Genomic DNA, 16083 nt, shown 5'->3' on the forward strand with positions numbered 1-16083 from the left:
ATATAGGCACAGCTAGGTGAGAATATCTATAATTATGTATTCACACAGATAAGACAGCATATTAATTCCTTGTTTTTGCATGTTTCTTAAGAGGTGGTACTTTACATAAATGTGTGTGGTTCAAAGGCTCTCCCTTTTGGTCTGTGACAGCTTTTTGCTTCCTTGATTGTCTTCCGAAACTGGAAATACAAATTGCTTCAGTCCTAAATCTAACAACATCTGATGAACCCAAATAGCGTGTTTATATTCTTGTGCAGTTGTCACTTATTCTGCTTCTGTTGTGAAAGTACAACAGTTGTCTGTTTTTGATAACCCCAGCTAACAGTTTCTCCTTCATATAGAAAGAAATATATTCATTGTTGGACTTGCAATCTGCAATAATCCTATGGATGTGAAAGAAATTAATTAGGTTCATAAATTTATATGTGTATACACAATTAAAACTTTCTGGAACTGAATGCAGACCCAAATATAATCAGGGATGCACATATTTATGAGCCTGTGATCTGATTCATGCATCATAAATGTGTTAGAAAAATATATTCATTTTAAGACGTGCATGAACAATGTACACATTTTAAAATGCTCACAGACATGCTTTGGTTAATGGAGAATATGTGTACTTTTCAAAAATGTACACTAATTATATGTATGTTTAGAACACACAGAAACACATATGCATTTTGGAATGAGTTTTGAAAAGCATATAGCCCAACCAGTCAGGATCCATATTCCTTGTTAAGATCAGATCTATGTTCACTGCCAGTCTCAATTTTGGGTGGATCGTTTCATTTAGACATGATATCATTCTTTCCCATCCAACTTTCCTGAATAACTGCAGCCACCTTTGGTCTTGTTGCAGCAGCTGCATACAATTATTCCAATTTCATTATTTTTCAAATAGCCTATTTCCATGATAAGAAGTTAAATACTGGAATATTTTGCCATTTTTCCTCTCTGATTGAGATGGTTCCTATCTTACTCTCTTTCTGTTTGGTTGCTGAGTTAATGTGTGGTGCTTCCTAGTTTTTAGTATTATTTCTATATTTAAGTCAGTGTCTTCCCTTTGTTCACACAAAGAATATCATCCCTTCTGGGGAATATCCTCTTGGGGAATACCTCATTTATTTTCTCATTCCATGAGGGATTCCCCTTTGGATTGACAGATAAATCATTTTTTTAATTAAAGCAACAAAGCAATCCTCCAGTGAAAGCCCATAAATATTCTTTTGACGTTTATACATGAGGTCATTTAATTGCTTCAAATGGGATGGCTAGACCATATCTTTTTTCTGTTACTGAAAAAAAGGTGGTCTTATGTCTAGGTGCTTGACTTGCAGTGCATTGCCAAATGCCACACTTAGAAGAGTTCTTTTAGTGGGGGACTTTAGAAATGGGAACAGATATTTTATTATAAACTGTATATTTGAAAGAATCTCCTTTGGCTGTAATTCAAACCTTGTATTGTGGGACTTCTTTGACAGTGCATTAAAAAAAATCCAGTGATGTCCTGCTTATTTCATCCTGATGACATTTGGTGTGGGTTCAAGTTTTACATTTGTAAAGTAGGCATATGCACTTCCTCTTTCAACTGTGTAGCATAATGCTGGGGCAGTTCATCAAATCCCTCCAAAAGGAGGAGAAATTCTTCAACAGTTGCTTGAGGGTGAGGCTCATAATTAACTGACACAGTTGTATAACTACTTTCTTCTTTGTATTTGTTCAGTTTAGACATCTTTTCTTTCTTGACTATTCAAAGCTGATCATCCACATTCATCAACTTGATTCAAATGACTAGAGATATCTATAAATCTGCCCTGCAGATTCAACAGCAGATAGGCTTTTTCAAGTTGCATGGGATGTGGACCATTTCTCTTTCTTTCTTTCTTTCTTTCTTTCTTTCTTTCTTTCTTTCTTTCTTTCCTTCCTTCCTTCCTTCCTTCCTTCCTTCCTTCCTTCCTTCCTTCCTTCCTTTCACTTTCCAAGACTGTACATAAATTCAGTTATAAACAAATAGAAAAGTTGCTGGAAAATATGCTAATATACTCATATATGCCATTCTGTAATCTCTCTCTCTCTGCATTCTGCTCATTGATTGTACACTGAGCTTAAAAAAGGCAAACTGTTATGTACTGGAGAAAGTTCATAAATTATGGTAGACTTTTTTGCATACTTTTCCAAAAGGAGAAATGAGTTGAATCCATTAATGAATGGCTGAGCGAGTGAAAGATGTTTGACAAGTCACAAAATGCAAACAGCACAAATTTAACTAAATTCATATATCCTTATTTGAATATAGCCCTCCTTTTTATTTTCATTGTGGCCTACACTTATGGATTTCTTGCAATCTGTCCTGGACCTGTAGTTTATTATCAGAGTGTTATTATTATCAGAGGTGAGAAAATAACTCAACTTCACATAGAGCAAAGTTGCATTTTACAAAATCCCCTACTGCAACAAAAGAACGCCAGCAACATTACACAGCTTTGCTTCAACAGAAAGAACAGGAGGTAAGAGAGGAAGTTGTTTCAATCAGACAAAAAAGGGAGGACATTCTAAGCCACTAACAAGCTAGGGTACAATTCCATATACTGTTGGAGAAGACTAACTACCTTAGTACTGCACTGATTTAGCTGTTTTTACCTCATTGCCTCTTCAACAGCATGTCCTATGCATAATCTGAATGAGAGGATGAAAGAGTAAGCAAATTCTTCTATCACATATTGGTTTTCTCATGATCATTTTCCCTGCCAGCTAATTATTACAGTTTACTTAATATTAGCTGATACTAATAGATGGCCATTAAAGTTAGTTTTGACAGACTGTCTTACCATGGTATATTTGATATTTTTGAGTCTGAATTTGCTAGCTAATTTTATACTTCATTCTTTTATTACCTGGTCTGTGACCATATTTATAGAAACTAACTTGCTAGTTTCTGCAATGTTTTCCATATAGATTTACCTATAAGCATATGTATATGTGTGGGAATACATGGGTATTCTTTAAACATAATATGTATACTATAAACATGTATAAATATAAACATAGCACTGACCTGTCAAAATAGTAGATGCTTCTATTATTTATTTATTTATTTATTTAAAGTTTTTGGATTCTGCCCTTTACAGTGTCTCAGGATGGCGATAACATAAGTAACACACAGCTTCACGAATAATATATAAAATCAATATTGAAAACAATACTAACATTTAAAATACTGGGAAAATAAAAAGGTTTGGCCTGGCGCTGAAATGAAAAAAGCGTTGGCACCAAGTGTATCTCTCTGGGGAGCCCATTCCAGAGGTAGGGGTGCCACCACAGAGTAGTCCCTTCTCCTTCAAAGAGGGCTCCTCAAGAAGGACCTCTGCTCCAGATCTTAGAGGCTGGGTGGGTATATATGGAAGGAGGCGCTCCTTCAAACACTCAGGTCCTAAGCCGTTTAGGGCTTTATATGTCATCACTAGCACCTTAAATTGGGCCTGGACTTCAGCTGGAACCCAGTGCAGATGGTACAGGACCAGCATTATGTGTAGATATCTGCTGGTCCCTGCTAGCATCCTGGCTGTTCTGTTCTGAACCAATTGAAGTATCCAGACCGTCTTCAAGGGCAGCTCCACATAGAGTGTGTTGCAATATTCCAATATTATTGAGAGCTATTAAAAGTTATAGCAGGAAATGAAATGGGGAAAATGATATGGCACTGTTTACAAAGGACAAGCAGCATTTTTCCTTATATTTAAATAATGTTTATATGTTTGCCTTCCTAAACTGCCTGCCTGCCACTTCCACTGCTGCAGACCAGGACGGGGGCCACCTGCACTCTTCCCTGATGTTCTCCAGCTTGACCTCAGTTGACATCGCCATTTGTGGGAGAAACGGCGGTGCTGTCATGGAGGCAAGGGAGGGGAGAAGACACTCCAAGAGGAGCTGGCCACATGCAGGGAACCATGCCATACCGGATACACCTCTTGGGTGGGTCCTTGGAGACTGGGACCTTTTTCTAGCGGGCTGTTTAGGCTACCCTGCTGTATCATGGTGTAACCCACACCACAGGGCTGTGTTTCTTTAACTAACTGTACTGATGGGTAATTGGGCTTCATGTGAGGGGGCATTATAGCTGTATCTTATGATTATTGATATTATGCTTTGTGTTATGTATTATATTGTAGTATGTATTGCTGATATTATTATAATAGTATTATATTATTATACTACATTTTGTTTTTATTTTGCATTGCTTACAGTTAAATATTGTATTGCTTGAATATATTAATGCATTTGTATGGAATATGGATTTTTTCTTGCTCTGTTGTAAGCTGGGCAGAGAGCCCTATGGCATACGAGGTGGCATACAAATGTAACAACAACAACTTGTGTAAAGCACTCAACCAATTTTCCTAATAGATTTTGAAGGTACTTTCACAGTTTGTGTGCACTTCTGACTAATATATGCTTTTTTTTTTTTAAAGAATAATTCTAGAGCAAAATTCAGGAAAATACAACTTTTGAAGAAAAACTGAGTTCTGGTTGCATATTAATTTGAAAGTAGAAATTAAGTAAGTTTGCATTAACAGGGAAACTAAACAAATCTCTCTCCCATCCCTACCATGACATAGGATAATGACTCACTCAGAAAATTTTGTTAATCGGGGTTTGAATCTGCATTTCTCCCAATTCATTTGTAAGTGCTGTCCATAAGAACTGGATAGCCAGAAAGTAGAGGGAGAGCCTCAGACACTGCCAAACTGATAATTTCACACAATTTAAGAACAGAAAGAGAAACAAAAACTATTAAAAGCTAAAGAGAACAAAAATAGAGCTGCCTAGAAAATCAAATAGCATCATCTCATTTGCAAAATGTTCTTTTTCCTAGCTAGCTGGAAAAGGGGAAAAAAGGTATATCCTGTGTTTAAATTGCTTTTGAGGTATAATCCTATATATAAAATATTTAGAATGCCTCTAAATAATTATTTCCTTTTAAAATTATAGGATATTATGTATCTGCATGGGATTATTTGGAAGCCAATATGTGCTTTTTTAAGAGTTTCATGTGTTACAGTTAATGTTAACACCTGACATTAGTAAGCAGTAAACTACTTTTATTCAGCTGACTACTTATCTATAAACAGACCTGCAACTATTGGCTGTGGCTGTCATTTTAAAGCACCATTTTTTATTACCTCAAGGGCTCTCTGGAGAGCTACCATTTTTGTAAATGTTAAATAGGATTCCATTATCCATTGCTTTGTGTCTTATGTTCTCATTTACACCCAAGCAAAGTATGTGTGAAATGCTGCCAAGTGAATTCTCCACCCACCTCTCTAGACTTTAAATAATGTGTTTCACACTTGCATGTACCACAGTGGCAAATAAAACCCACAGTGCCCAATCAACAAAATGATGTGTCTATTAAAGTGGATTGCGATCTTTTGTGACACATGGGGATTCACTTGAGCAATTTGCTATCTTTAATAATTCTGCACAAGATAAACTTTACATACGCTGAATATACAGTTGGCTGCTTGAAATGACTTATTAAATTTAGTATATGCTTGTTTTAGCAGGGATTAGGAGATTAAGCAAAAAGCCACCCAATAATGAGAAATGCCCTGGACAAATTCTAAGGCATACTGTTTAACATTTCTTGGGTGTTAACAGGCACACTTAAAGGATAAAAAGGAATTCATGATAATACTAGTGTTAAATATTTGTATCAGTATTACAAAAAGCCATTTTGACTGTAAACAAAGCAACCCTCCTTCTTATTCCAGCAACACATGTGGTAAGGTCAGCAAAAGTCAAGATACAGAATAGATTTCAAATTGATTCTTGTTTTGCCTTTGTAAAACCAGACCCACAGTTAAAAGAAATATATGCCTTGCCCCACTTCCTTCATTCCAATATCAATGTCATGGATGTCCACAGGTAGGAACCCCAGGGTAAGGGGTCATTTGCATAAGCCTAACTGTATTCCTTTAACTATTTTAAAGTAGGCAAATCCACATCCAGTCACCTGGATCCAGTTTAGAGCCCAGGTTCTCTGAGCCTATTGAGATTGACTCCTGTCCTCAGATTCCCTGCACATTTCTAGAGGAAAACCTTCCTGGGATAGCTGAAAGCTCAGATACATGCTACAGGACTTGTTCTGAACTCACTGTGCTGCTTCTGCAAATGTTACTTGGCTAGGAAAGCAGAGAAATGCAAAGGCAATACAAACACGGGAGATGCAATGCCTTTTGGTGGTCAAGTGAGGAGCTTAGGAGGATGGCTGCACCCAGCCATGTTTTTTGAGGGGCAGACAGTCAGCAGTGGCCAAGTGTGATGCAGCAGAAAAAAGCTAAACGTGCTGAAGTTTTCAGAGATTGGACAGCAAGAATTTTGTTCCTGAGAAGCAGGAACTTAGTGCTACTGTTTTGATAGTTAACAGCTGAAAGAAGAGCACAAAGGTTTTCTAGAAAAATATATTTGTTTATATATGGATAGCCTCAACTTCTTCAAGAAGCAGGAAACAGCTAGTGAGATCCAGAAAATTATTGCAGATACCAGTTCATCAAACATCATTTATTTATTCTTTATCTTTCAAGAAAGAGTCCAATGTGACTGCCTCAAAACAGACAGTAAATACCCAGCATAGAAAGGGGCAGGGCATCAGAAGATCCTGGCTGAAAATACTGCGGCATCTACTTGCACCACAGGTAACAGGATAGATCTTCTGTTTGGCATTCACCACAACCAATTCAGTTAGTCTGTAAAAGGTGTGAGATTCAATTGTGAGAAGGGAATAAATTTGGTTCAGAGTTCTATGGTATTGTTACTGAATGACAGAATTAAAGCTCTATGTCTTTCTAATGACTTATTTACTATTAAATGGACATTTCTTTATTAGTTACTTTTGACACCTATAACATGTATCATAGATAGATAGATAGATAGATAGAACATGTATATTCTATTGAAATACATAATGTGCATAATATAATTACTTAAATAGCCACAGCTCATTATTGCTTGTTGTTGTGCCTTTTCAGCTGTGTAATGTAATGCTGTGTGAAAGTCTGTCATGAAAAGGCTGCAAATAGTCAGGTCAACAACCTGCAATTACAAGTTGTGCAGCTTGTCTTCCCTACCCCACTAACATGAACAGAATCACTGAAATTACCTCAAAGCCCTAATTATTCTTACCTATATTTGAATTTTCTAATACAGTAATGTACAATAACAGGTATGTGTATTAAAATTCAACAAAGGGAATATAAAAACAAGATCAGCAAAGTAAAAACAGAAAAGATATCGGATGGGTGGGAAACACAGTGGAACTGGATTGGGAGTATCAAGGCAAGAAGATAACAGAAAAGGTAACTTCACAGAAGCAGGTACATTTTCCTAATGTGCAAATCTTTGAGCAGTTTAAAAATAAATAATGAAGTGAATGAAGCTGAAAATGCAGTTACTCTAAACATAAACCTGAAAATGAGGGTCACATCACTCCCCTTGCATATCACATGACTGAAATAGCAAAGTCAGCAGAGCATCCAGCCATTCTTCAAAAGATGGTAAATGTGGGAATTGCTTGATTGAAAAGGCCACATTCATCACGTTATGAAACTTCCCAGTCAACAGATTAATGAGACTGTTTCCTGCCAGAGAGCCAGTTGCCCCAGTAACATGCCTGTTTTTGTTCTAATCCTGGCAAGCTGCTTTATAAATCCATTACTCTTTCTTGGTAAAGTTCCCATGTTGAGTTAACCAAGAGAAGAGGTCCAACCTTACATCAAAGACTGTCAAGATAAGATGTGAATTACAATTCTAAATACTTTCTTCCAGCCAATAATGGCCTGTTCATGTGCTGATCAAGTATACTATTCAAGTTTCTGCCTATCAACTCATTCTCAGCATATCAACTTTAGCTTGCATATGAGCCCCATCAAGGCTTCATGGACTCTGGGATGGCAACCTATTCAAGCTGCCAGGTTGTGGATTACTTAAAGAGCATGTCCTCTGCTGCTCCCAAGGTCTCCAGTCTTTAGCTGTGCTGACAGAATACGCTGCTATAACTAGATTCTGTGGGTTGTATCCAACAATAGAATAGACCCACTGAAATCAATGAGGTTTAACTTATGCTAATATTGGATATAACCCTGGAAGTGTGACACCGGATCAGGCTTGAGTTTTGCTCTCCAAGGTTGAAAGAAATACAGCTGAAAGTGCTACTTCGGCATCTTGGACTCATACTTGGCCCTTGGTACAGTAAAACAGCATGTTCAATTTCACTTGTAAGGAAATGAAGCAAGGACACTGAATGTCTATTCCACATAATATTACCTTACTGTCTCATCTGCTTTCTAGAAAGGCAAAGGACCATTACTAATCTGTCGCTTGAGAGAATCTTGCAGGAATTGCATTAATTTCTCTTTCCCCCTTGTTCAATGAACTCACCCATTCAAGCACATACGTTCCGTATCAGTAAAGCCCCTTTACAGCTTCTTTAGGTCATCTTTAATCAAACAGAACCTGAATGTATGTGTTGGTTCCCAGACTAATAGCTCTATTTTCAGCAAGGTGCCTGGTGGTTTTTAAGCATAGAGATTTTGAGATGGTAACTCCAAGCCACCCAAAGCATCTTCCAAATTGCATCTAGATCCACAGGCTGGACCCTCTATCTCTATCTGCCAGTTCTGACATACACATTCTTTCAAGTGACCACCTCTTTCATTTCCCAGCCTTCTCTCTGACGTCTTCCTTTCCTTATCTGCCTTCTCCCATTTTCCCTTTCCTTTGTACCCTCCCCCCCCATTTTCAACTCACAAAATTCTGGGATCAGACCGACCAGCATCTCCAGGCAGAGAAGAGCAGTGTAGGAGCCTGTCTACACACATGCTTCATCTCAGACCTTCCTATTCCATATCCAGGCCCAGGGCCTTTCCTTCAGGGCTCATCCACTTTAAACCTGCTGATTTGAGCAGCAGCTGGCCAGTCCTGGATACCATAGAATTGATGTCTCTGATGGCCAGATTTCATGGTCATGTCTTGGTAAGGCCTGGTCATCATCGAGGTAAATCAAGGAATGATCCCACTCTCATGCTGCCATTCTCTCTCTCAGCTGTGCCCTTTGTGGTCATGGCCAGGTTTCATTGACACAAAAGCAAGACAATTTAGGATACTGATGCCTTAGGAAATGTCTGTGAAATAGGTTGGGGGTATATATTTTCAACAATGTTTATCATGCAAAATAAATACTTTCATCTTAAAATTCATGTTATATCCTAGCATTCAAGAAAAAAATCTAGAAGTTTGAATATCTTGATTTTTATGATTGGGTAAAACAGAGAGGAACACAAATTCTCATCTATAATAATACAGGAAGATGTATGATGCTGACCTGTCAGCACCAAGGCAGTAACAACATGAAACCTGTGAGAGCCAGTGTGGTGTAGTGGTTAAGAGCATGGGACTGGGACTCAGACAACCTCGGTTCTAGTCCCCACTCAGCCATGGAGCCATCTGGGTGACTTTGGGCCAGTCACAGACTCTCAGCCCAACCTACCTCACAGGGTTCTTGTTGTGGGGTAAGATGGAGGAGGAGAATGATGTAAGCTGCCTTGAGCCCTTTGTAGGAAAAAGGCAGGACACAAATCGAAAAAATAAATAAATAAACCTAGACATTTGAAACCTGACATGCATGCAAAGAGATGCTGGGACTGGGTTATTTTTTAATGCATTATTTTTTTCTGAGTCTGCAGCACCATCTTCAGTCACTAGGTGGCAGGCTGCCCTAACATGGTTGATACACTTTGAAGGGAAATTAATCTGAGGGGCACATGGATCATGTCTAAGGATGCACTGCATCACATCAACCCTATTGCAACCCATGAAGTGCTAGGCCCGTTCACTAACAGTAAATAATGGATAGATTATGGGAGAGTGGCTGTATAGATGCCTGAAATAAAAATGGATACTGTAATCTAAATTGCACATGTCAGAAATTATTTCAGACTGGGAACTCACCATGTCTGTATCTGATACTGGTCCAAAACTGGTCACATAGATGTTTGTGAAGACTTCAGTTGTACAGTCTGTCATAACAGAGAGGAAGAGAGAAAAAGGGTGTGAGAACATGCATTTCCCCCTTTGTATGCAGTTTACAGATTTGTTTAGAGAGTTCCTACAATGTATTGTCATTAACAAACAATAAAGAGGCATTTTTTTTGTAACAGTTATGAGTAACACATAACAATCACATCTTGAATAGACTCCCAGCTAAACCTTGTAATTCTTCTAAGCCACTGACAGACTTGGCATTTCATTTCTTGCATGAATACAATGAATGCCAAAACACATCTAATATTTAATTGTGCGATATTATTATTTTATGCTTCTAAAATCCAAATATGAAATAACTATGGAAACCCTTACACAAAAACAAAAGAAACCTTAAAATCATGTTGGGATGTCTAACTTAGGAGGTCTTTTAGTATGTATTTGATATAAAGTTATCCCTGGGCCACTGGGAGTTAAAATTTTACTTCTAAAATCAAATATAGAAAACTAAACTAAAAGACTGCAGAAGAGTGAAGTGGGCATGTGGAGTTCATGAGTAATATTTTTCATGCACTTCAGAAGAGAACAAAAATCCAGACTTTTTCTTGCTTTCAGATGTTCAGTTTTGAATGAATATATTTCCCATTTTAAAAGCACCAAAATAAGTGCCAGGCATGCTGGAGATACTGTTAAGTCAAGAAGTAAAAAATTCCTTTATATCATACCTATTATTTGGAGTATTTTAAACTACTAGGGGATGCAGGAGATAGAACTTACAAACTATATACTATAGATCTGCATTCATCAGGGAGTTGTATAATCCTTTTGAAAATTTACATCCATAATACTGTGCCCTCACCTTGTAGCCGGGAATCTCATCAGCTTAAGAGTATTTCAAGTGAACAAGTAATTCTCTTTGCTTGTCTTGAAATCACAAATAACCTCTGTTCTAGTTGGTTCAATAGCACAGAGACAGGATAATTAACAACTGGTTATATTAATTGTATTATTGTGGATATTAATAATGTGTCTGTATTTGTATATTTTGTAAATTAAATAAAAAAGGAAATAGAAATCAAGAATAAACAATCCAATGAGAGGACCCTAAGTTTAATATTTTGCAAGAAAATATATTTGTCTGTATGCCATGTAAAACCCTACATGTTTTCTTTCAGCCATCTATCTTTTAAAATTAAAAAATCAAATTCTCTCGTCAGGAAAACCTTATTTTACTCATCCTTTTCTATACTTTTTCAGTTCTACAAAATTAATTTGAGATGGAATAAACAGACTGAGATGGAATAATCAGAATCATGATAAAAAAAAAAAAAGAATCGCAGCCTCTAAGCCTGAAGGAGGACTGGCATGAATGTAGCGTTTCTGTCCCTAGAGCAATCTCTTTTTCCTTCACTTACCACATATCTATGGAGAGGGCCAAGAACATTCCTGATGGAAGCAGACATGCCAAAATGTATCCTCAAAGCATGCCAAAGTTTCTTATCTAGAGGCCTTCATGAACAAATAGCTGTATAAATCCTTTCCCAAAAAATGTTAAATTTTATCAGCTACAACCAGTCACTATGTGCAAATTAGCCAGTTGTTCCCCCCCAGCAAATTAACTGCTTTTCCAACCAATGCATTTAATTCTGCTCTCTTGCTGCTCCTGTTTGCTGATGAAGGATCATGTGCTGTAGGTACTTGGTGTGCAGGCTTCCTTACGTGAGGAAGCAAGAGATATTGGGGCAGGGAGCAGAGAAGGCTGGTGTGCTTATCAGTATTTCCATTATCTCCCATGTTGTTTCCTTCAGTGTGTCTTTTCTTTTCTGTGCAATGATGTTGCTACTGGAGAGAAGATACGGGTTCAAAGAAGAGCTTTTGTATGGCTGCAGCCACGTAGATCACTCTTCCACATACTGTGCATGCTCGTGTTGAAGTTCCTTGCCTCAGTTTCTCCTTTCTGTGCAATGGGACTGTCTGATGGAGCAGAAGCATGAGAAAAGGCATGCTTTGTGCATGGCTGTGTGTATCTCCCCCACCTGCAACCCTTTGCTATGCAGTTCTGATTACCTGTAAGTTAAGGTGACTCAGTTTGCCCTTTCTGTGCAGTGGTTCTCATACAGGGGAAGAGGATAGTGGGGTGAAAAGACCACTTTGTGTGGTGTTGTGCATCTGTCACCCACCTGCAATCCCAGGACCTGCCCCAAACAGCATTTTCAAGGCTCAGCATTGTGACAAAGTATGTTGCAAACACCAAACACCCCACACACTGCTGAAAGCTACAGGACCAGACCCCTTGTTCAAGGAGTGATGTACCTAACTGGACGATTGCGGTAGCAGCTATGTATGATAGGGGCCACACACTTTTCACCCAGCACAGAACCAAGTGGGATAGTACCCGGCACCTCAGAACCTGGGAAAGACCCAGTTCTTCAATGCAGTCACAGGCTGTGCCTTGCTTCAGGCATTGCTTTAGGGTCCCCGGGATCTTTGCAAGGGAAAGAGATGGGAAGACAATGAGATCTATGGGCTTCCCTGTTCCTCCTTCCCATCAGCTCTAGCAGCACCAGCCACCGTTGGACATATCAGATCTCAGAAAATGCAACACGATATAAATTATTATTATTCCTTATGTTTCTCTAGTGCACAATAACCTAAGTTCTCTGGCCAGTTTACAGTGGCATAAAAATATGGTAAAATGCAATACAAAATACAGATAACAATACAAATTACAGTATAAAAAGTACAAGCCAATTTGAAACCAAATTTTTAAAATGACAAAAATTTACACAAAGGAAATCACAAGACCTGCTAAGCTGTTGACATGGTACCCCTGCTGAAAATATAAAAATAATTAAATGCCCTGTTAGAGAGGAACCTAGAGCTGAAAAGATATTAAAGTTGGCATTCAGTGAGAAGCTAGTTCCATAACTAGGTGTCTGTCTTTGAGAAGACCCTTCTCCTTTTTGCCACTGACCAAGACACCCTCAGAGCTGGCCTGATCACAGCATCTGGATAGATGGCATTTGGTAGCGGTATTCTATTCGGTATTGGGGTCCTAACCCAGATCAGGCTATTGGACAGGGCTTGGAAGAATAGATGCAGCCAGTACAAGCCAGCTAGAATTGTGGTGTTACATGTTTGAACCTTCCGGTTGCTGTTATTAATATAGCTGCTGCATTTTGCACAAGCTGCAACTTCTGTACAGTCTTCAAGGGCACCCCCACATTGCAACAATCTATTTAAGAAATTACCAAAGCACAGATTGCTGCAACCAAGTTATCCAGATAGAGGCATGGCTTGGCCACCAGCCAAAGCTGGTAGAAGGCACTCTGTGCCATTGTTACACTCAATACATGGATGCAATGAGAAAAAGTTGCCTCCTATATCTGTGAATATTTATTTTAGTAAAAGCATTTCTATCCTGTCCTTCACTGGGGTCTCAGGACAGTGGTACAAGAATAAAGGACAGCATCAAGAACAAATAACAAATTAAAACCCATTTTTAAAACAATGACAGATCTTAAATATTGGGAAAATAAAAAGGTGTTGGCCTGCAGCCCAAATGAATAAAGGGTCAGCACTAGGCACACCTCTCTGGGGAGCAAGTTCCAAAGCCAGGGGACCACCACAGGGAAGGCCCTTCTCCGGGTAGCCACTCTCCTGATCTCTTTCAAAGAGGGCTCTCAAAGAGGGACCTCCAACCCAGATCTTCAGGGGCCCGCAGGTATATATGGAAAGGACACTCCTTCTGATACCCAGGTCCTAAACGGTTTAGGGCTTTATAAGTCATCATCAACACCTTAAATATGACCATGTATGGTCACCTATGGTGTTTCATTAAAATGGGACTGCTTTTCATGTATTGCAGAAAGATTAACATTTTTTGCGTGTGCGCGCATACAGACGCGTTTTCAAAGAGACCACAATGTTCTCATCAGAACATCCATTCAAATGTATTTCTATATTTATTTAGCATTTTATAGTTTGCTTTTCAAGCAAAAGGATTCTCAAAGCCTAGATTCTTACAGGGTACACTATGACAAATTAACCATACCAAGTAAAATAATCAAGCTACCAAAGAACTACAGAGCATCAAAAACCAGCATCAGAACAATGGTCATGGAACAAAAGTAATCCTGAAGACTAGGTCCAAAAGAAGTTGGAAGTACCTGCTGAAAAGGACACAGAACTTCCAGAACTCACACACTGAAGCGCACACTGGCTCTGAAGCTTTAGCTGCCCTCACCAAAGCTTTATCAGCAGTAACCACTAAGCAAGCTGAGAGTCATCGCTAAAAGAATCTCTTGAAAGACCAGGAAGGTCAATGGCTTTTGCCATTAACTAGATAATAGCATTCACAGCAAGACAACAATATTACAAAGCCAGTCAAAGTAAGGACAGGAAATGCTGCTTGATCTCTGGATAGATATCACAAGGAAGAATGCAGATACTGCATTATGAAAACGCATGCCCCTTTTCACTGCCCCTCTCCTGAAAAGTCATTAAAAGGGGCAAACATCTCACAGGGGATGGACATGTTTGCAAATCATCTCTCCTCTACTTTAGAGGCAAAAATGGAATTTCAAATTTCCCCCTCCCCGCAGTGTCTCTGCAGGTTTTAAAGGGAACAAATGGACAGCTTGAAGTACAAAAGAAGGCACTTATGCTTAATTCACAGCTTGGTTTCAATCAGGTTGATTAGGTGGAGAAAGGGGGAAAACAGAGAAAAGGGGAAGACTGATTTCCTTTTTCAATGCCACTGCTTTCAAAGCAAGCTCTGTGGCCACGTCTTCCTCCTTTGCTACTTCATTCCAAGGCAAAGCCATGCAGAGAATGAAGAGGAAAGACTGGGCAGCCTTTTGTACTGATGCAGACTGGAGATCACTCAACCACAGCTCAGCTTCTCAGACTTGCCAATCAAACGGCCCTCTTTATCCCCACTCCTGCAAAGGTAACTCTACAAGTGAGAAAAAGCAGCAGCAGTGCATTCCAGTTTTGATGCAAAGAAGCACATCTCTTCCAAAGGAAACTAGTCAAAGGCATTTGGCAGCATTAACTGTAGCTGTGGGGGCAGCTCCATTACATCCACTGCAGTATGCCACAAGCCCCCCTGGTTCTCCTGAGCCCCACAGATTCCCTTCCACAAGGATCACCCACCACTTAAGCAAGGGAGGTTAAGGACAACCAGAAAACAGTGGAAATGCTTGTTTCCATTCATTTCAGGTTTGCCCAAGAAGATGTGGCTTGCATAAGGAGTTTCCTCTAGGAAGTGCTAAAATCTCCCTTGCAAAGTCAGAAGTTCCCCTGGTGGAAGGATATTGGCATGGGTATAAGCAGTCCACTGAAGTCTGTTGCAATAGTGGAACTGCGGATGTGGGATCTGTCCATCTCAACCTTCAAAGACTGATGACATTTTGAGATCAAATGTATTTTTTCATTTATGCATGAACGTGATTTATGTATGTATGCATTTATTTATTTCAAAGACAATATGTGTATGGAAATTTATACTTACCTGTGCTTTTGTTTTGTTTTGTTTTGCTTTGCAATATACTTATTGTGTAAGCATTTTCCCTAGGTACTTACCGTAAGTACTGTTAACAATACACTCATCCCTAAAATGGACATTAGTCCTGGAATTTATTGCATTGGAAAATTCACAAAATGGGGATTTGCAGAATATAATTTTATCTTGATTAACTGAAAGATTGAGGGGGAGTGTAAACTGGGTCATCAGTTCAAAAACTAAACAATGAACTTTCATCCATCACAAAGTGGACTTGTTGCTAAAAAGATGGTGGTACTGTAGCACTTATTTCCACCTCCAATCCCCATAGTGGTTTCTAACCATACAGGGAAGTGAGGGTGGGTGAAGGAAGACACCCAGCCAACTACATGGCCAGGAAACCTTGCTCTTGTGCTGCAGCTTTGCTTTTGTGGCTCCCTGCAAACACACGTGTTCCGCTCAAAAAATGTACATAATGATATAAAAGAAAATGGAATGTGGTGGACCCCAGAAAATCAGCACCATTAGGAAAGAAC

The 16083-nt window shown here is 38.9% G+C and overlaps 1 protein-coding gene across 1 annotated transcript in view; it reads right to left on the minus strand.

The window, feature by feature from the left end:
- The window catches only part of GABRA2 (gamma-aminobutyric acid type A receptor subunit alpha2), an 83997-nt gene that overhangs the window by 32309 nt on the left and 35605 nt on the right, over nt 1–16083 (minus strand). Inside the window, exon 3 of the mRNA XM_044418047.1 lies at nt 10009–10076. Within this exon, the coding sequence (XP_044273982.1) occupies nt 10009–10076 (68 nt within the window). The remainder of the gene's footprint in view (nt 1–10008; nt 10077–16083) is intronic.

Source organism: Varanus komodoensis, unplaced genomic scaffold, assembly GCF_004798865.1.
Source record: "Varanus komodoensis strain SLA01 unplaced genomic scaffold, ASM479886v1 scaffold9, whole genome shotgun sequence".
Lineage (NCBI taxonomy): Eukaryota > Metazoa > Chordata > Lepidosauria > Squamata > Varanidae > Varanus > Varanus komodoensis.